At 49.4% G+C, this 22,520-nt stretch overlaps 1 protein-coding gene across 1 annotated transcript in view; it reads left to right on the forward strand.

The window, feature by feature from the left end:
• VPS53 (VPS53 subunit of GARP complex) overlaps nucleotides 1-22,520 on the forward strand; it is an 898,950-nt gene that overhangs the window by 340,878 nt on the left and 535,552 nt on the right. The window contains exons 9-10 of the mRNA XM_085649360.1: nucleotides 10,606-10,749; nucleotides 11,814-11,956. Coding sequence (XP_085505486.1) covers nucleotides 10,606-10,749; nucleotides 11,814-11,956 — 287 coding nt within the window. The remainder of the gene's footprint in view (nucleotides 1-10,605; nucleotides 10,750-11,813; nucleotides 11,957-22,520) is intronic.

Raw genomic sequence — 22,520 nt, forward strand, 5'->3', positions numbered from 1 at the left:
CAGCCTGGTGTCCCCATCTCGGAACCCTTGCTTCCTTTCAATGAGGCCTTGACGGACGTTCTTCCGGGCATCTGGCCCAAGCCCAGCACAGGGGCTCCTGTGAATAGAACGATTGCCTGCCACTATCGTGCTGCACCGGGTGACCCAGTACTCCCCACTACCCACCCCACCCAACCCTACAAAGCTTGGTGGTTCAAGCTTCCATTCCCATGGCGCGTTCCGTTCCGCACCCCTGGATAGGGAATCCAACGGATTGGAAGGCTTTTGGAAGAAAATGTTCTCTTCCGCCAGTCTAGCATTGTGGTCGGTGAACACTGCATGCCATTTGGGCTGTTCTTCCCATTCTATATGGGACAAGGTTGTGCACGTGCTGTCCAGAGTCTCGTAGGAGGACCAGATTCTAATCTCCCAAGCCATTTCAGACAGGAGAGATGCAGCGAGGTTCACCATCTGATATGGCTTGGACACGACCGACTTGCTGAGCAGACCGATTTCCATGTCTGTGGCCGTACGTCGCCATACCTGGCTGAGAACGTCTGTTTTTTGGGGGGATGTCCAAGCTAATCTTATGGACATGCCCTTTGATGGCTTCCAGCTCTTCGGAGACAAAGCAGATGCAGCACTTAAGCGTTTCAAGGACTCGCGGGTTTCAGAAAAGTCCTTAGGCCTCAACACTACTTCCCGGCCTGTGTCTACTTTTCACTCCTTTTGTGGCTACGGAAGGGGCTATCAACCATGCCAACCCTATACCAGCCAGAGGGCCCCGCAAGTTCAGCAACCTCTGCAGGGCTGTGGATGCGGTTCACCCCGACTCCGAGGGTCGGGAGGCAAAAAGTCTGGCCAAGCCAAGATCCCCTCCTTTACCGCAAAACCCTCTTTGTCCGAACCCCCAGGATCATTCGCGACCGGTTGGTGGCAGAATACACCATCATCTCCACCACTGGTGAGACATCACCTTGGACAGGTGGGTGTTGCAAATAGTCCGAACGGGCTACTCCCGCCCCTTCAAGACTACCCCTCCATCCATGCCTTCAGTGTATGATCGGCTGATGAAGAATCACTTTGCTTTACTCTGCGAGGAAGTCAAAACTCTCTTAGCCAAGGGAGCTATAGGGAGAAATAGGCTATGGTTGTTATTACCGCTATTTTCTGGTCTCAAAAAGGACAGAGGCCTCTGTCCTATCCTCGACCTCAGAACCCTCAATTACTTCAGCAAAAAGGAAAAGTTGAAGATGCTCACCCTAGCTCAGGTCCTGTCTGCCCTGGACCTGGGAGACTGTATGGTAGTGCTGGACTTGCAAGATTCGTATTTTCTGATCCCTATCCTGCCTGCCCATCGTCGCTATCTGTAGTTTATGGTGGACTACGAGCACTTTCAGTTTGCTGTGCTCCCCTTCAGCCTCGCCAGTGCCCCTCGAGTGTTCACAAAGGTGATGGTGGTGGTTGCAGCCTGTCTGCAGAGATCAGGGGCTCTAGTCTTCCCCTACCTCAATGACTGGCTGTGAAAGGTGGTGCAGTCGTCTACCATCTCCAGACTGTGGCGAACCTCCTGCATTTGCTGGGGTTCACTATCAACATGCCAAAGTCAAACCTGACTCCCTCTCAGACTCTTCTTTTTATTGCAATGGTTCTGGACCTGGTGCAGTTTCGTGCCTATCCTACCGAACGGCAAGACTAGGATACACAGGCTATGATACCGATGTTTCAGCCTCTATCCTGGATTTCGGTGAGAATGACTGTGGCTGTTGGGCCTCATGGCCTCCTGCATCCTGCTGGTGGACTATGCAAGGTGGCGCATGTGGGACCTGAAGTTCCATGGGGCACAGCATCGAGGAAATCTCACAGACCTGGCTCAGATAACAGAGGCCACTGTGAAAGACCTAAAGTGGTGGCTGACAAACCGTTTTTGGGTCAGAGGCAGACCCCTCTCACTTCCCCACCCAGATCTCACACAAGTGACAGATGCGTCTCTTCTGGGATGTGGCAGCCATTTGGGGAAGGTGGAGATTAGAGGACTCTGCTTTCCGGCGGACACCAAGCTCCAGATCAACCATATCAACCTATTGGAGCTCTGTGCGATCCGATTGGCACTGAAAGCCTTTTTACCATCCATCAAGGGAAGGCTACTTTGTGTTTACGGACAACACTACCACCATGTGTTATTGCAACAAACAGGGCGGAGTGGGGTCGTGGACTCTCTGTCAAGAGGCCCTCACCTGTAGACTTGGCTGGAACAAAAGGGGATTTCCCTGGTGATTCACAATCTGGCCAGTTATCTGAATGCCAGAGCAGGTGAACTCAGCCGAAAGTTCCTTGGGGATCACGAGTGACGTCTTCATCCGGAGGTGGGACAAGGTTTCTGTCATCAGAGGGGAGAGCCTTGGTTAAATCTGTTCGCCTCCGGAGTGAACTCGCAATGTCAGCAGTTTTGTGCATTGGAGTTTCCAAGGCGGCTCTGGCTCAGTGACGCTTTTTGTCGCGAGTGGAGCTTATGCCTCCTGTACACCTTTCCGCCGATACCACTTTTGCCCGGAGTGCTCAAGAAGATCCGGAGCTACCGGGCACAAGTCATTCTTGTGGCTCCGAATTGGGCACGAAGAGTTTGGAATATGAGCTTCTGGCTTTGAGCATCGATCCTCCGATCAGGCTGCCCCTTTGGGAGGATCTTGTGTTGCATCAGAAGGGTAGGGTCCTCAACCCAAACCTGTCAACTCTCCACCTCCTTGCGTGGAGATTGAGCAGCAACAGTTGACAGCCAGCTTTTGACCTTCCTCCCAAAGTCTGTGAAGTTATTCTCACAGCCAGGCGTCCCTCCACGAAATTGGTATACACCTGCCGATGGTACACATTTGGAAATATTGTGCAGAACGATCTATTGACCCCTTATCTGCCTTTTATGGCAGATGTATTCCTGTTTATCTTTTCCTTGGCCCAGTAGGGCTCTGCTGTGGGCATTTTGAAGGACTACTTTTTGTTCCTCTCAGCTTTTCTTCCGCTGCCAGATCAACCTTCAATTTTTAAGTCTCCTCTGGTGCAGAGGTTTTTGAAGGGGTTAACCCACTTGTTTCCCCCTTCTCTTTTTCTTATGCCACAATGGGACCTTAATTTGGTCCTTACTGTCTTGATGTGCGCACTGTTTGAGTCGCTGCACAACTGCCCTCTAAGTTTGCTCAATATCAAAACAGCCTTTTTTGTGGCAGTTACCTCTACCAGGAGGGTGAGCGAACTGCAGGCACTGTCATCACAGCCTCCTTACCGTACCTTTTTGTTTGTGCATCGTTAGTGTCTGCATTTCTGTCTATGTATCTGTCTATCTCCCTGTATGTACGTACCTATCTCCCTGTTTTTGTATGTCTGTATCTATGAATGTATTTGGCTATCTGTCAATCTGTGCCTTTATTCCTTCTTTGTGTATATGTTTTCCTTTGTGTGTATGTGTGTTTCAGTCTGCTTTTGTTTGCTTTTGAAGTGTACATGTCTACATAGCTCCATGTATTTGTTTACAACATTACAGCTTTCTTTATTCTACCCACAATGGAAGTTCTATGTTTTCTCCCCAGCATCTTCTGCGTCCACGTCATATATTTATTAACTATCACACCTGGTACATCTCAGCTAGTGCTTTTAAAAGAAAAAAATAGCTCTTTATTACACTTTCTAAATTGAAAAGCACATAATTGTCAGCATAAACAGCCACAAATGTATTTTACATAGTGAAACAACCCCACCAGAAGCCCCCGCTCAAAATATACACGGCCTATCATATGCCAACGTCCTGTATTAATGCAAAAACAATGCAGTTTGGTCTGGACTGTTCCCATGGGGCACAGGTCAAGACAGATTTGCACATGGCTGGGTCAAAACTGGGGTGGCGTAGTGGGCAAAAGAACAATGGATTTAACCCAGGTCTTTTGACTGGGGGAAATGTTTGCATTGTCAGCATTCCGTCCATTGTTTGTTTGCTGTAATACTTTTCGCACTAAGTGGGATGGGTATGCCCAGACGTGGGTCCCTTGCTCACTGTGCCACTGGATTCAAGCTAGCCTGGCTGAAGAAGGGTGACATACCCTGAAACCGGTCCTAGGATGCTTGATTCCGGTCCAGGGAGGACCTGGCCTGGCAGTTTGGTCTGGACTGTTCCCATAGGGCACAGGGTCAAGACTGATTTGCATATGGCCATGTCTAAACTGGGGTGGTGTAGTGGGCAAAAGAACGATGGATTTAACCCAGATCTCTTGACTGGGGGAGAATGTCTGCATTGTCAGCATTCCGTCCATCATTTGTTTGTTGTAACGCTTTTCGCCCTAAGTGGGATGGGTATTCCCAGACGTGGGACCCGTGCTCACTACGCCACTGGAGTCAAGCTATCCTGGCTGATGACGGCTGATAGCCAGAAACCGGTCCTAGGATGCTTGATTCCGGTCCAGGGAAGACATGGCTTGGCAGTTCGGGCTGGACTGTTCCCATGAGGCACAGGGTCAAGACTGATTTGCATATGGCCATGTCTAAACTGGGGTGGTGTAGTGGGCAAAAGAACGATGGATTTAACCCAGATCTCTTGACTGGGGGAGAATGTCTGCATTGTCAGCATTCCGTCCATCATTTGTTTGTTGTAACGCTTTTCGCCCTAAGTGGGATGGGTATTCCCAGACGTGGGACCCGTGCTCACTACGCCACTGGAGTCAAGCTATCCTGGCTGATGACGGCTGATAGCCAGAAACCGGTCCTAGGATGCTTGATTCCGGTCCAGGGAAGACATGGCTTGGCAGTTCGGGCTGGACTGTTCCCATGAGGCACAGGGTCAAGACTGATTTGCATATGGCCATGTCTAAACTGGGGTGGTGTAGTGGGCAAAAGAACGATGGATTTAACCCAGATCTCTTGACTGGGGGAGAATGTCTGCATTGTCAGCATTCCGTCCATCATTTGTTTGTTGTAACGCAGTCCTGTGCCAGCAGGTCTTTGGATGGTCTCCTGGGGGTGAGGTATGGCATAGCTGTCACCCAGAGAGGAACCTACACCAACAGTAGCATAGTGGATTTGCCTACATACCATAGTTAGTTGCCTACACCTCTATAACTGCTCCACAAATGTCCAATGTGGAGAAAACGTTTATAGAGGCCCTTATAGCACGTGCTGTTAGCTCTGGCTGGACAGCGCAGCTGCCTGCTGACCTATTGTCAACAATTCTTTAAAATAAACACACAGTGTTATATAGCTCTATATTGGCTGTGGACAGAGGGCCATTTTGCTATCATTTCATGCTAAAGACTGTTTAGTGTATCATTCCACATCCTACATAGTCCCTCCTGCATGAAGGGCTATTTTACATCTCAGAAGTACACTGAATCATGAAACATTAGATTCTTTATCTCGTAGATACATTGTTTACAGAAAGTAAACGTTTTAATTTGTTTGTTCACTGCAGTAGGCCTTTTTTTCAAAATAAATATTTCAATAAGTACAAAATGCAAGCCAAACATAATGGCGTACCAGTGCTAGTTTCTTGGTGCTTTTTTAAAGTTCTGGGTTGAGGTGGATGGTGATATGTTCCTTCATGCCTTTAGTTAGGGGTTTAGCCAGTCTTTTGGACAGTGGCGGTCCGTCCATTGGGGGCGTTGGGGCGTTGCCCGCGCCTCCGCGCCTCGTGCCCGCAGCTTCCTCGGTGAGGGAGAAGAACTGTCAGTCAGTATGACGTTGGACCGCCCACCCCCTTCAGAGTCTGAAGGGGGTGGGCGGTCTGGCGTCATGTTGACTGACAGGCAGCCAGCAGCACACAAGTGCGCATGAGTGGGGACGGAGGGCGATTTTTGCACCGTGCCCAGTCATGCGCACTAGTGTTTCCCGAATCTGGCGCATGCCCATTAGGAGAGCGAGGTTGAGCCAAGGCTCAAACCTCGGTCTCGTAATGGGTAGGCGGGCGGAGCGTAAGCCTGCTCTAAGCCAATCCTGGTGCTGCTCCAGCACCAGGATTGGCTGTGAGGGGTCAGATGGGCTGCGCCTGTTCCAGTGAGTGAGTGTGTAGGCGGCGGCGCCAGAAGTAACGGACCTGAGGCGAGGCAGCGCGGACCCGGACCTGCTCAGGACAGGTAGGATTTTTTTTTTTTTAAAAAACACTCCCGCGCAACCCCCTCTCCCCCCCCCCACCCCCCCCACGACACGAGCCGCGACTGGGGCTATGCTGCCAGCTGTATTCATCTGGGCACCTAGATGGCAGTTGAAATTCGAGACGACTGATGTGATTCTGAGAAAATCAATTACATTCCCTCTGCCTAAAATTGTGTTAAGTGTAATGCGGTTGACTAAATATGTGAAATGTAATGTTAGCGTGCGGTGCGATAAAATATGTACATCCCTAATTAATGTACCCAGTGTTTTCTCGTCTCCTAAAACGCTCGTCAGACTTGCAGTGCTCCATTGCTTCCAGGCTGGGCTCGCTCTCCATAAATGCCAGGGCATATATCCGTACGGTGGCCCACAGGGTAGCAGAGGCGCTCTCTGGTTGGTGCTGCACCTGGGCCTCCAGTGCAGGCCGATGGCGCCGTGTCCTGCCTGCTCACACGGCCTGGAGCCTCCGCGGCCACCGTTCTTGCTGCGCCGTCTGCAGCGAGCCAGGGTTTGTGAATGGAAGCCCTTCTACCCGGTGGAGTCCTCACTGCATGGCAGGGGCCTTGGCTGCCCTCACCCGGGTCCGGTGATTTATTTATATTGGACACATTAGCTGAACACATGCTTAGCCCGAGATTGACGAGGAAATCAATAGCTGCTCCTGCTGGCAGGGTCGATAGCTCTTACATCGGCCCTTGATCGCCGATGAGTGATCCCGCGCTCGGGGCCTGTTAAGTCGAATTGATTGCGCACACCCAGGATCCAGAGCTGGTACTGATAGCTTCTGGGCCCCTCTGCAGGCAGGAGGGTGGCAGGGATGCAGTGATGCTGACAGTGCAGGAGCGAGCGGTCCCCCTTCTTTAACAGCAGCTCGGAAACGATCTGCAACTGAAGTAACACTTTAGATCCCTTCATCTATCACCTTGTCCACCACACACGTGGTCTCACCTGAAGTAATCAATGGGACAACATTCTAGGGAGTGAAAAGGGCATTTATTAAAAAAAAAAACATCTTGCAACACGCACCCATGCATTGAATGCGGGCTTTCACATCACCTGGTAACGCCAGAAAAATAGGAACACTGGCGGCAGTGGGAATCCGCCGTAGCAATACCTGAGATTTCAGATTCCTTGATTTATTTGCCAAGTAAGCATGAATACCACTGGTATGCTTACTTGGCAAATAAATCAAGGAATCTGAAATCTCAGGTATTGCTACGGCGGATTCCCACTGCCGCCAGTGTTCCTATTTTTCTGGCGCCTTCGCACGTCAGGCGAATGCCAGCACATCATTGGTAGCACGCGCCAATGGTACCCTACAGCACAGCATGCCAGTAAATGGCAGGAGAATTCTAGCTGGTGACTCAGAAGGGACGAGCGTTTCAGTTTAATTCCGCTTCTCTCCTCTCTTCGCGGGCATTATCTCGATTCATGCTATATCATTGGTGAGTTCAATCATGCAACATCACAGGCCCCTGGTAAATGGAGGCTTTCAATATTTTATTTTGCAAAATTTCAATTGTTCACAACATGAAATTACCAGCACAAATGTATAGGCGACCCTCTTTTGGCAGTTTTTGATATGTATGGCGTAAAATTACATGATCCTCAAGTTCTAAACATATGCAGTGCGTCTCGTAGATAAGCAAGGGCTTCTGGGATATGTTGTCCTATTTTCTGATCATTTTATTCCTGTGTTAGCGTGATCTGTTACCACAGGTAGGGTTAGACCGAGGGTTTCATTGATGTGGGAAGGTGGGTGGGGAGGAGGCAACCATAGATGCAAAGAGTTAGATGGGTGTGTTACTTGGAGGATTAGTGCTTGGGTGTGTGCTTGGGACATTAGTGAACAGGTGTGTTCCAAGAGCATTAATGCATAGGGTGTGGCTGGACCATTAGTGCACAGGTGTATGCCTGGAGCGCTAGTGCACAGGTGTGTGCGTGGAGCATTATTGCATAGGTGTGTTCTAGGAGCATTGGTGCACGGGTGCATTAGTGCATGGGTGTGTGCCTAGGACATTAGTACACTCCGAAGGGTATGAATGTTCCTAATTTTGTCTGAAAATGTAATGAAGAAACAGGATGGGGAACTCATTTTCTGGGGATGACTCTCTTTGTTAAGTGGGGAAACTGAGATTATAATGTTAATGCATTTTAGTATCAGCAGGACTTCACCTAAGAACATACCCTCTGCAGTGGGCTCTATGTGTGTTTGCAGCTCTAGTCTCTGTGCTTCTCAAATTTGCATGAAAATGCACCCTTTACCCACTTTTTTTTCAAACTTTTCTCGGGGGAAAAACCCCCCCGAACTGTTCTAAGGTGGTCGGGCTCGCTCGCTGCGCTCGCTCGCCACAGTGCACTCCGACACAAAAGTTTACGCCTCACCACTTTCAAATGTCACCATCCGCCACTGCTTTTGGAGGGGCATACCTCCGGCGTGAATCACTCGAGTGAGGAAAGGCATTAGGAGTGAGTAGTACTTTACTGCTCACTCGCAGTGCTTCCTAAACCTCCCACAGCGGACATGAATCTTAACCTCAACAGCCTCAAACAATCGGAGCCCCAGACACCGATGTCTCCGTTAACTACTAACATGTGATTATCTGGCAATGTGAAGTTTTATGTGCTTTGTGAAGACAATGTGGCAGAGGAATAGGGGAAGCCCTCATCAGCGAGAGACACAAACTCCCAAACAATAATGTTGACTTAAATAACAACTGGACACGTTGCCAATAGAGAATAAGGGTTGACAAACCCAAAAGGTTACACGTGTGAGACCTTTTGGCTTTGTTCAGTTGCTTTTTGCCATGCTGTACATCATGCCCCCTTACGCTGCGCAGCATTGCTAAATAAGAAAATGAAAAAAGCCCAAGATGTGACTAGCCGTGTCATATTGTAGGAACACTCCCCTCCCATGCACATACAATGATGCAGCAGCTTTTTTTTTTCTTTTTTGTTTGCTGGTATGAGTGTGACTGCCCAAAAAATATTTAAGTGTAGGTTATGGGGAGCAACATGAAGGGTAGAAGTGGAGCAAAACAGAGTCCGAGTGGGGGAACAACACGCGGGGGTGGGGATGAGAAGCCGTGGGTGACAGAAAGAGGGCGCAGGTGCGGGGGAAGCAGGGAGTGACAAAGAAGGTGGAAGTAACATGGATGGTGGAATAAGGGAAGTGAAGCAATGGGCGCGAGCAACGTAGAGCAGACAGAGAAGCACACAGGCGAACAAGCAACGGGTAGAACGTAGGAGCAAGTGCAGCATGGATGGGATAAGGAGAAGCCACGGGTGAAGGACACAGATGAGAAAGCAAGAGCGAAGGACATGAAATAGAGCGCCACAATGAGGGCCAGAAAGGAGCACACTTGCGACAGTGAGCAACACAGAGTGCAACGAGAGACAAGTACATAAGGAAGAGAAGAACAAGAAGGAGATAGCTGAAAAGCACAGACACCCTAATGGAGTACCTAACCAAAAAGAAAAAGATAATACTTGAACGTAAGCAGTGGAAGCATAGAAGTCAGCTAGTCGAGAGATGATACAAGAGGTTATTCTCCAGGGGAGGGACAAACACAAGATTGACAATGGGCCACAAGTAAGAACCAGGCAAATTAGAGTGACAGGAAGGCTAACTAATGGTAAGCAGCGGGCGGCCTCCAAGCCCCTGTATATTTGCTGTAAACTCACAATATGGCTCGAACTAAAAACCCTGATATTTTGAATTACATAAGACTGCAAGCTTCAAGTTAAGGTCCATTTGCTGGACGGACAACAGTCTTGCTGCATCCACAGTTATGAGGTATTCACGCCATTGTCCTGCACTCTAGAACCTTGCAGGGGCATCACCATGTGCTCTTAGGGGTAACACCGGACCAACGCATGGAGTGGCCATCCCTGTGTGCTTTCCTACCAGATTATCACCCCTCCCAAACCTTTGTTAGTATGCGTCTCACCCGTGCGAAGGATACTGCAAAGGACTGTGAGAATGTTTGGACTAATAGAACCTGGTGTCCCATAGGTGAATACTGAATTGAACGCTCAAAGCGCAGGAAAACCTAATTTCTAGATTTATTTACTGAGTGTAGTGAGCCCTCGCATTTTACAATGCATTTATCAATACTGCTTTTTGCCCCTATTGCTCTTGAAGACTAACAATTGTAAAACATGTCTTGTCTGAACGCTTATCCGGTCAAATTTGTTTCTAAAACCAAAGAGCCTTCTCGGTTTCTGGTTACATCATAGATGTGGCAGTATGCAAGTCTCTGTGGTTCGCAGTCATGAAATACACAAAACTCACACCATTATTTTTCCTGAATTACTATTTGTGTTAATGCTGTTATGCTATCCTGTATCAGTGCATTTTTTGTTTCTTGCTTTTAGAACAAACACTGACCGCATAACACATATCAGCGTATGAATGCTAAATGGTGGCAGAAAACCTGGAATCAGATGAGTGGTTAATCTGTCAGGCCCATACATAGTCTCTCTTTTCTTTTCCAGAGGCCTGGTGGGCCCAGCAATGTCCTGCGCGATGCTTGCCTTGTCGCTAATGTTTTAGATGCCAGAATTAAACAAGAAATCATCAAGAAGTTCATTCGACAACATCTCTCAGAGTATCTGGTTTTGTTTCAAGAGAATCAAGACGTAAGTAATCTTCGCAGACACACTGGAAAGAGTTGTGCTGCTGACTTTGACATTGTAGTTTCGATTTTTTTTTACTACAGTGAGAAATTTGAGATCACCCAAAAAAAATCCTGTTTTGCACTACTGCTGATGAGTGTGGTCCGGTGGCGTACGATGGTCATACTATATGTGTTCAGGTGTCGGAAGTGTGTGTTTATGCAAGAATTGACAAGGCCTGGTGATGGGACGTGGTTTGGTTTTATGGGTGTATGGCTTTGGGAAATTAGAAATCGGTAAGCAATACTGATTTCTACACTTTTTTCTCTGTTATATCAGTGATCCATATAGGATCATGTGTACTGTTACTGGGGTAACAGTAGGACTTGGTGTGGTATTACCACACAACAATTACAGCAAAACACGTGCTGTGGACCTAATGCTAAACTCTGCAGAACAACACCAAGCTACATATTGCGACAGTGTGACTGAGAGCTAATGTGATGGAGATGGCACCAATATCCTAAGTGCAAGGCAAGCGTGGTAGGTCCCTTTATCACATGCGCCTAATCATATAGTAATAACATTGTATTCACTACATCTACCTAGCACTTACTAAAGTGTAAGCTATGTATATAGATGCTAGTCTTAATTCTATTTATATTAACATCCCAAGGAAAGTCTGAGTGAGGAAAAGTAAATGTAATCTTACCTTACAATGTAGTGGTAGGTCTATTTAGTGGGTGCTATATTGTTATATATCCGTATATAGTGTCATACAACCCCATTGAAGCCAGTTCTTATTGCAATGGTTTCTATTATTGACATGAATTCCACTTTTTTGCTGCAAAAAAGAACTTTCCTATTCATTGGCATTATTCGCAACCTACAGATATAGCGGTAATATCAGCTTCCCACCAGAAGTATCTATTGGGAACATGATAGGCAGATTAAAGGCAAAGTATCTCATGTGTGTTTTGTTTTCAGTGGAAGCTGAAAAAACCCTAATCCTGTACCTCATAACCAGATCAACTTGTGTTGGTTTTTCTATCACTATGCTTCAAGTTTGTGTCTCTTATGTTTTCAAGGTGGCCTGGCTGGATAAAATTGACAGGCGGTATGCCTGGATCAAGCGTCAGCTGGTGGACTACGAAGAGAAGTATGGCCGCATGTTTCCGGCAGAGTGGTGCATGACTGAGAGAATCGCTGTTGAGTTCTGCACCATTACAAGGTGAGTAGAGAAGGCTTATGAGGTCACTCTGAGGAAATACACTTGCATTAGTGTAAGCTACTTACCCACTTCAATTACTTCTAATATTAGACCAGTATAACACAGCTAGGAGAACTGAGGCTGTTCTATGGATGGTACCTAACTCAGTGGCGTAACGAAACGTGAGGGGGGGTCTGCAAAGTGCATAGAGGGGCCCCCACGTTCCCGACCCAGCCAGGAGCTCTTGATCTCGCCCATGCACAGTGCCAGAAGGGGCCCCCTGACCCAACTCTATGAAAAGACAACTATGCTTCCATTATGTTTACTGTAGGCTCCGGTCTGCGGTAGTCAGAGTATGCAACATGAGTATGTGTGAACAGCATGCAAGAGATGCAATAAGCTCAAGAAATGGAAACACTAAAAGAGAACTAGGACTAATCCCGCAATAGCTAGAGCCAAGTACTGAAAGCCTGAGCTGCTACGCATGGGGATAACCCTGATATTCCCAAACGCTAAAATATAATATAATATACACATACAAAGAAGACAACAGAATAATAGAGAAGTAGAAACCCTAAATACACAGGAAGAAGTGAATCTAACTAACTGTGAGAGGCTGCTACTAAAAGGACCGTGCTAAAAGCAGCTGAAAAAGAGAACTAAGATGGGAATACAGTTGATTTACCAGGATGGAAGGTGCTTGCTAAACATTACTAACCGCATTCAAAGGGTTAATGGGATGCTCATGAAGGGAGGTGCAGGGAATGAATGGGGATAGCTAAAGGTAAACCACAGCATCAGAATATAAGCATGTAACAGGTTCTCTGTGCAGAGGCACTTTTCATGAAAAAAGTAAAATTTCAAGAAACACATCCTTTACAAGGGCTAGGATGGTTGTAGAAACCTGCAGTTTTAAGAAATTGAGAAACATCTCAAGGGGGGCTTTGGGATCATTATTACATGAAAACGATAATCGGGTTACTCCTCCTGGGCCAGCCTGCTCCCATGAATGTACACTCTCTAGTACAAGAATGAAGTATCTACCCTCAGAGCTTCACCAACCAGAAAAATAAGGGGCAGTTCTCTCTCCTGGGATCAAACTGCTGCCTTCACAAAGCCTGCTGGCCTGCCTACATGCAGCCTCCCACATTTTGGTGGAAACCAAATCACCATAAACACTTGTTGTATCATTGTTCACTCTGATTATTCCCCATTTAACTCTTTAAACGTCGACACCAATACCACTTTAGGATATCACATGCCCATTTAGCCTGGAGCTTTAAGTGAGGCAATAGAAAGGCTTGCATCAGTCATCGCACTCTGCAATACGAACACTGCAAGCAAGTAGCTGCTTTGAGCAGGGATCCAGAAGCTACACTGCGAACAGGGAATAATTAGGAGATTTTTGGGAAAGAAAGTGCCATCAGACCCCTGCAGGGGGCTTATCACTGCATTCACTTCAACCAAGTACAGTGCACATAACAGAGCAAAGTTTGAACTTTGGGTTAAACACTAACTTTAGCTTCACATACCCATAGCATGCCAGTTGAGGGGGCCTGTGCCCTCAGGTTAGAGGCAGCAGTGTCCTTCTTCAGGCTCAGGCCTGATCGAGTGCTGTCGCGGATGCATCTTGCAAGCTGAAATTTCTAGATGCAGTTTAGGTAAAGTTAAAAGCTTTCTGCCAGTCTAGCAGACATACTATTCACACTTAAGAGCATCTCCTGACCCCATAGAAAATAGAGAACATTGCTAGATCAGGTGGAAGAGCCAAATCATCTGAATGTGAAATGATTTTGCTCTGCTTTTAACTGCAAGGTAGAGATTTCCAGAGATTAGACAACTGCACTCTGAACACCCTCCACATCTTGTCCTTCTCTGTCTAGACCAGAGGGCAAGAACAGAACCCTTGAAAGGCATATACATGTGAAATCTCCCTTCCCAAAAGGTTGGGGCAAATGGTGTAAACAATCTAGTGGATAAAGAAAAAAGACTTAAGTGGAATCCTGCCTTTTGCAGGCAGCAATGAAGATCTCTGCAGAGGTGCAGTCATTTATTGTAGTCGAAATTGGCCCTAGCATCTCCATGTTGTTTGTGCTGCACTCTGGTGGTTGTTTTTCTCAAAAGACCTAAAGTAGACAGCATTGCAATAGTTAATGCTTGAGTGAATGAAATCATGCATCACCAGGACTTAATGAGGAATACCCAGAAAGGGCAAGACATCAAGATCTCTAATCATGCCCCTCGGTGTAGGAAAATTATCACACATATGAAGGCCATGGATGCCCGAAAAAATGGGCAAAGATTTAGGGACGCTCGAATAGATAGAGGTAATGTATGTTATGACCTGGCCCCTCTTGAGAATAGCTGCCTACTGTAGATGCAGATATAATTGCTGTTGGCTGTTTTGGGGAGGAGGGGAACGAACAGGTTAGACTCCGCAATGGCGAGAATGTCGGAGAAATTACCAGTGCACAGTTTGATGCTTGTAATTGTCTTTATTGAAATGTCAATACAAAGAGTTGCAAAAAATCATTTATTCCAAAGATTCGAAGAATTCAAGATTAGAAAAATTACGGTTTTAACAGGATTGCGTTTTAAGTAGTTTGATTTTATTCACCTCCAGGCCCTGGAAACCATATGCTCTCACTGCACGGTTAGTGCACTAGGAAGGTTTTGAGTTGGAGCCTTTCAGTGCAGTGTGGGAGATGTAGATTCTATACGCATGGTAGCCAGAATAGATTTCGATTCCAGATCTTCTTCTGACAGTATCTTGTAGATGTAATTGTTTGTTGGAAATGTTTAATTATGATGCTAACTGATAAAGCTTTCATATAAACCTCAGGAATCCTGTTAATGCATCATGACAGAATTGTGGGGGGCATGAATGTATGGGATATTGTGAGGGCAGACTTCAAAGTGACATAAAATAGAATTTATTTATGTAGCCAATAGCATTTTACGAAACTCATTAAAAGGATGATGGCAACTTGGGAAGGACCCTAACCTGCGCATTGCTGACATCTAAATAGGCTGATAAAATACAAGGTATTTTTCAATTTCTTTAAGAGAATTTGGAATCAGTCTACGCCAATGTTGTGAAATGTAGTCCCCTCAATATGCTTAAGAGTATGATCATGTCCCTGAAATAACATCTTTTATAATGATTTTCCAAATGACCCATGTGGCTCAGCAACCAGTCTTGGACACTTTCGGGTTAGAAGACGCCTTGTTTGCAGTGTGTGCATTACAGGTACACAGTTTGATTTAACCTAGGTATGTTGCACAACTGAAGCTGACCATAGACATTTTAGCCATCCTTTTTGTAGCAAAAGCACAGTAAAGAGGGCAGGACAGACCTTTATTCCACTAGGCACTTCCTCGGAGGGCTTGAGCCATTGGAGGCCAGTTTTGAAAGCCCAGGGCCGCTCTTGGTACCTCTATCACTTTTCTCAGCATCCAGAGGTTAATTGCAGCAGATACAGGGAGGCTTCAGGAGATAGAGAAAGAGAGGGAGGGAGGGGTAAGGTAGATAGAACTCTGGGGGGTGCTAGAGGGCGCACAAGCAGAATGGCCGCACTTGTTTGAGGCTCCTGCTGCCTGGAAGAACATCCTCCATTTATCCTGGTCCAGACCGCTGCTCCTTCGACGGAAACCACCAACGAGTGTTGCTATCACCATCTAGCACACTCGGTGAAAGTTTGGTGACTGTGCGATTTTCCGCGTTGAAGATATTAATAGTGCAAGTTGGAGCGGGCGACTGGCTGCCTGAGGGTGCGGACCCTGCCCGGCGAGCGCTCTACTGTGGGCTGGTGCGTGACATGTGGCGGACAGGCCCTGACGGAGATTAACGGTCACGGAGCCCTCCATTCTTGGGAGATCAGCGACAGCTGCCGCCTGGTGACTTCTCCCCCCCCCCCCCCCCCCCCCCTCCCGCCGAGGTGAGGGGCTTTGTGGCGTGCCCTGCATCGGGACCTGCTACGCTATCTGTGGAGGGGGATCAGAGGCGAGGGAAAGAGGAATGCTGCTGGACTCCGCAGGTATGCCACACTGACACTGGCTACAGGCCGTCCCCCCCCCCCGCTAGGGAACTGAGGAGGAGTGTTACCTGCAAGGGGGCGCCTGGCCAGCGGAGGCGGTGCCGATCGTCAGAGACCTCGCCGCACTAGAGGCGCGAGTGCGGGGTGCTGCCTGCTGCCTGCTGCGGATTGCGCCCGGGGCACTGGCGGTCGGTGCATTGCAAAGGCCCTGAGCGGTGAAGGCTGCGCGGACGGCTGAGCTCGCCCCTCCCCCTGCTGTGAAGTGCGGATGAGAGCGGTGGCCTTACCGATATACCGGGGGATGGAGACCAGCAGGTGCGTTCCTGGGAGCGCGCGTGACGGCTCACGGCTTCCCACTTTGAGACTTTAGACGGCGGAGCACTTGTACTGGGTGCAGATCCTGAGGCGAGCCCCGGTGGTGGTGGGGCCGTATCCTTAGCTGCGGGAGGCTGTTGAATGCCACCGCTCCAACTTCCCACTGCCTGGAGGACCGTGGGAGAGGTGGGCCTGTCGCCCTGAGGCTGAGTGCGCGGCGCGGCCCCCCTCCCCCCCTGCTGCTTCTCGGCTGACGTGCTAGGCCACACTGGTGGAAGATAAGTGATTGCTGCGGGGCCCAGTCCACCTAGTTCCTGCCCTGACTCCAACGGCGGCTGCTTGGCGGCGACGTCCGGTGGAGCGCGGGTGTCGCCACCTTCCCTGCTTGCCTTCTTGGCCCAAGGGAACAGGGCTGGGCCATCTCGAGGACTGCTTTTCCGTTGCTGCGCTCCGCTCGGTGCCCCGGGCCCCCCACCCCCCCACCCCCCCCTGTTGACTCCAGCTGGCCCATACGCGCCGTCCGTGATGGGGAAACAGGACAATCGGCAGCCTAAACTCACGATTGAGGCCCCGGCGACTAAGAAAGGGGTGCGAGGCACGCAGGATGCGGGGACTTCTCTGGGCCCATCTGCGGATGGCGCGACATCGGGCCCCTCTGCGACGGAGGTACAGCAGCTGATGCAGGAGATGCAGCAGGGTTTTGCTACCGTGGTGGATAAAGTAGATCGGCTGTCGTCGCGAATGGACGCATTTGCTCATAAACTGGATGTACACGAGGAGCGTATAACAGAAACTGAGAGACGAATATCTGATCATGACGACACTACGGCCGCGCATGCCACACAGCTCTCAAGAATGGACAATGTCTTACGAGTCATTGCCGCCAAGAATGAGGAGTTGGAAGCCCGCAGCCGCCGTAACAACATCCGTGTGGTGGGGGTGCCGGAGTCTACCAATACAGGACGCATGGAAGAATACGTGGAGAAGATACTCCTTGCCTCCGTTGGGTCTGAAGCGTTCTCTAGGCAGTTCATCGTCGAAAGAGTGCACCGCTCTCTTGGACCGCGGCCCAGGCCCGGAGCTCCGCCGCGACCCATCATTGCACGACTCTTAAACTACTGCGATCGTGATGTGGCGCTCAAGGCGGCACGCGCGAACCAACCGCTATCGTATGATGGTGTCAGCTTTACCCTCTACCCGGACTTCACGCCAATTGTGCAGGAACAACGCCGCAAATTCCTAGAGGTTAAAAAGAAACTCCGTGCCCTGCAAATTGATTATGCATTACTGTACCCTGCAAGGCTGCGAATCACCCATCAAGCCAAGCAACATTTATTTCTGAATCCACAACAAGTGGAAGATTTCTTGAAGGCTTTAAAACAGGCGAGGACGGAGCGCCGCAAGGAGGATGATTTAGCTCATGAGGATGAACACTGACGGCGGATGCAACTTCTTATTGAAAGGTCCCCGAGCCACAAAGCTGCTGCTTGGCCACTATTGTGGTGGCCTTTCTGCTGAACATGCGGGAGCTGTGGCGCCTTGACTGTACGAAGATGGCGTGGCCGGCCGGAGGATGGTGGTTGGTAATGTATTCCAGGCACCACCCTCCCCCCCCCCCCCCTCCTCTTGACTGCGGTGGAGGGCAGGTTGTAGGGGGTGGCCTCGGACGCACTCTGGATGACCCCCGTAGGGTGTACCCCACTGAGACTGTTGACACTGTTGCTCTTGTTGAGCTGTTTGATGGGATTTGGGGGAGGGGGGTGGGGACGGGATGCTGGCAAGTTGGGGAAGCTTCAGTGGGTGGGGGGTGGGATGGGGGGGATCGAGGTGGCTCTGGATTTTCCCATTGGGTGGGTTAAGGGGGACGTTTTTCCTGAGGTGTATGAGATTGATACTCTTCCATTACCTGATAGTCTTACGGGGGAGGCGGTTATGGAGAACTCTTCGAGGAACTTTCGGGTGAGGGGAGGGAGACTGGGGATGTTTGGGATTATTGTCATAATGTTGAGTATGGATGTTATCACAGTGATGTATTTCACGGATCTTGAGAGAGAGAGCATGAAAACGCAATGCGAAAGACACCCTCTTATGGTGTATATGGGACACGCAGACATTCACATAGGCTTTGCAGTGAGGCTTATGTTTGGGCAGGACACAAGACACGATTCTGTTGCGCTGTACAGGTGGAATGGGTCGCGCACACGCTCACTGGAGGGAACGAGTTAAGATTTCTTGTGCTGATACTATTTACTCCCCTTTCATGGCTAACACGGCTAGGATAGATACGGAGTTAAATATCCTGACTTGGAATGTCAGAGGCCTGGGAGACCAGAGAAAAAAAAGGCAGATCCTTTCTTATTTGGATCGCCACACAGTCCATATAGCTTTCCTCCAGGAGACTCATTTTAAAGTGCAAGCTACTCACACTTTTGCCAGTAGATGGGCGAAACACGCAGTCTTCTCCTCCTACTCTTCCTACTCCAGAGGGACGGCGATACTGGTCAAAAAGGGTACACCCTTCAATATGACAGGCGCTAGGAGCGATGCCCATGGACGATTTTGTCTGATGTGGGGGAGGCTGGGACATGTGGAGGTCACCCTAGTTTGTTGCTACGGCCCTAACATAGATGATCCGCGTTTCTTTACAGACCTCAATGCGGCCATAATGGGCGTGGGCCCTGGGCACCTCATTTGGGGTGGGGATTTTAATACTACGATTGATCCATCTAAGGACAGGTCCCACCCGGCCCCGCACCATTATACAAAAGCGCGTGTAGCGCTGACAGAGGCGATAGCTGAACACAACCTGATTGACACATGGCGCCATTTTTTCGCGGACAAGCGGGAAGGCACACATTTTACGGCGCAGGCCCGGTCGTGGGCACGGTTAGATTATGTTTTCCTGTCGCCCCATTTTTATACGGCTCTTGTGCGAGCATCCCATCTTCCAAGAACGTTCTCTGATCACTCGCCGGTACGCGTTACGCTAAGGGCTGCGGACATTGGCCCCCCCCTGACTGCGTGGCGTTTGCTGCCCGCAATGCTCCTTGATGCGGTGTTTCAAGAGGAACTACGGGACGAATGTTTGGATTTCTTTAGGCGCAACAAGGACTCTGTGGATGCGGTTGAAACTATATGGGATGCATTTAAGGTGACCTTGAGGGGCATGTGCATAGCCAAGGGGTCCGGTGTACTAAAGAGTATACTGGCTCGCCTAAGAACGTTGGAGGGAGACCTTGCTGCGCTGGAGGTGTCGTTAGCTGGCGGCCCGGACGATGCTACGCTGGCGCGAATCCGCGAAAAGGTGTCGGAGTATACGGAGGAAGCCAATAGGGAGGCGAAATTTAGAGGCAAATACTGGGTAGCCCGTCGCTATGGCGAAGGCGAGAGGCCTGGGAAGGCCTTAGCGGCGACGATCAGGCTGACAAGGGCCCCCGCCACTATAATAGAAATTGAAAGCATGGAAGGCGTGGTGTATCGTGACACCGCACAAATCCTTAACGCATTTGTGGAGCACTATCAACACCTGTACACGTCAACTAGAGTGCGGGACTTAGATTTGCAGGACTACCTGAAGGATGTGTCCCTCGGATGGCTCAGCGACACACACAGGGCGTTTCTGAGCACTCCCTTTGAGTTAGATGAGGTGCGTGAGGCCATTATGCACATGCGCTCGGGCAAGGCCACGGGCCTAGATGGAATACCAATAGAGTTCTATAAAACCTACATTGATTTCATGGCACCTGTCTTGCGGGAGGTGTATGAAGATGCCCTCGAGGTGGGCCATTTGCCCCCTTCTATGCGCATGGCCCTCATTACGTCTCTCCTCAAACCTGGGAAGCCGGCAAACAGGTGTGACTCATATCGACCCCTTTCATTGCTCAATTGCGATGTGAAAATCTTAGCGAAACTAATTGCTACTCGTATTAACTTGCTACTCCCTAACTTGATACTACCTGATCAGGCGGGGTTTGTGCCTGGGAGGGCAACATCCCATAACCTGCGTACCTTTTTTTCGATCCTACACTCGGTACATGAGGACCTGCCGATGGCCACCGTCTTCCTCGACGCTTCGAAGGCCTTCGACTCCTTAGAATGGGATTATGTATTCCAAGTACTGGTGCGAATGGGGTTTCCGTTCATCTTCATCTCCTGGATTAGATTGTTATATACGTCCCCTAAGGCCATGGTGCTGATCAACGGCAAACATTCCTCGACGTTTCCCATCACTAGGGGGACTAGGCAGGGTTGCCCCCTGTCGCCCCTGCTCTTTGCTATAGCCATGGAGCCCCTCGCAGCAAAGTTACGGCAACATCATAAGGAAAAGGCGTTGCGGTGCTTTCAGAGGCAAATATTAATATCTATGTACGCAGATGATATCACTCTGTACATAAGGGACCCCAGTGATAACCTCAACCCGATCCTTAGGGAATTTATCCGGTTTGGCATGCTCTCGGGAGTCCAGATCAACTGGAGTAAGTCGCAGGTTTTGCCCCTCACGGCTGCTACGAAGCAGTCTGTTCTGGAATACCCAATAGCCTGGAGTGAAGGTGACTTTAAGTATTTGGGGGTGCACATAGAGAGGGACAGGGGTGAGCTAATGAGGGCGAACTATGGCACGACAATGACACGCATTGCAGACTACATTGCTAGATGGATCACGCTCCCCATCTCCATGGCGGGAAGGGTGTCGTTGATTAAAATGGTAATATTGACTCAGCTGTTGTACCTTTTTTTGAATATCCCTTTTTACCCGGGCAGTTTCTTCTTCCGGCAATTACGGTCGGAGCTTATTAGATTGGTTTGGGGCGGGAAGTCACCCCGGCTCAAGTGGGAGGTACTTATCAAGCCATATGACCAGGGCGGGTTTGGCGTCCCTGATTTTGAGCTTTACTATCAGGCGGCGCAGGCACATTATGCATATTTTTGGATAAAGCAGCCTCGCTATATGCCCCAACTGGCGGCCGAACACTGGCTGGCGCACCCGGTTCCCATAGTGGGTGCCTTATATATCCCCGTGCAAGGGAAGGACACGTCACCTACATCTGTGATGAGTACGGTCCGGGCGTGGAATCTAATCACAGCTAAATTGGGGAATACCTTGTTGTATGCACCGCTCTTACCCCTGGTTTACCATCCAAGCATGCCCCTGTTGCAGGAGACGGGGTTTCGGAAATTACTTCATAGTATCCACGTTACGACGTGGGGGGACCTATACCACAATGGCATGTTCCGTTCTATGGACCACTTATTTGCGGGCATCCAGCCATCTCCCCTTGACGTTTTTCTGTATGTCAGGCTTCGGCAAGGGCTTAGGGCACTGACACCCGATTTTCCGCATGAGCCCCCCGCTGTGGCACCACTGCACCGTATTCTCTTAGGTGACTCCCCTGCGAAGTTAGTCTCCCAAATATATAAAATGATCCACTTGCACATGGTCGCCCCGCCTCTGACGGCTCGAGCTAAATGGGACCTAGAACTGCAAATCTCACTAACGGACAAGCAGTGGGAGTTCTGCCTGCAACAAACGGAACGTATATCGTCTAGTTGCAGATTTCGAATTATACTTTATAAATACATTCACAGACTCTATCATACTCCTGCACGGCTTTGCAGATACCGACTCCGTGAAGATGACAGGTGTGACAGGTGTCAGGCCCCGGGGGGCGGATTTTCTCCACCTGGCATGGTCGTGTGAACCGATGCACCGCTATTGGTGCCAGATATTTACGGCACTTTCTAAAATGGTTAATTTGGAGATTGAACCCTCCCCTATACTTGCCCTCTTGGGATACGTGGAACCCATACAGGCTACCCATCGCAAATTAGTTGCGCTTGCCCTTTTGATGGCTAAAAGACGAGTCGCATGTAAATGGGGCAGGGGCAGAGCCCCCAAATTTAAAGATTGGGTGCGGGATCTTACTTACTGCCCCGAACAGATTAATACATACTCCGAACTCATGCCGCCAACATCACGACCAACGGATATTTGGGCTCCACTGCGCTGCTGCCTGTTAGGGGGAGAGGGTGCTATAGGAACTGGGAATCTCGCTTAGCCTCTTATTGGGCACTTGAGCATAGACTGTTTAGGGATTGTTGTGGGATGGTGTGGGGCTCTGCGGGTGCTTCCTGGTGGGAGAATCGGGCCTCCCACGCCATATTCACTAGATGCCTGATGCCAAAACACATGGGACCTGGCAGGGAGGACTCCCCACCCCTCCCACCCCCCCCTT

This window comes from Triturus cristatus, chromosome 3_2 (assembly GCF_964204655.1).
Source record: "Triturus cristatus chromosome 3_2, aTriCri1.1, whole genome shotgun sequence".
In the NCBI taxonomy this organism is placed as follows: Eukaryota; Metazoa; Chordata; class Amphibia; order Caudata; family Salamandridae; genus Triturus; species Triturus cristatus.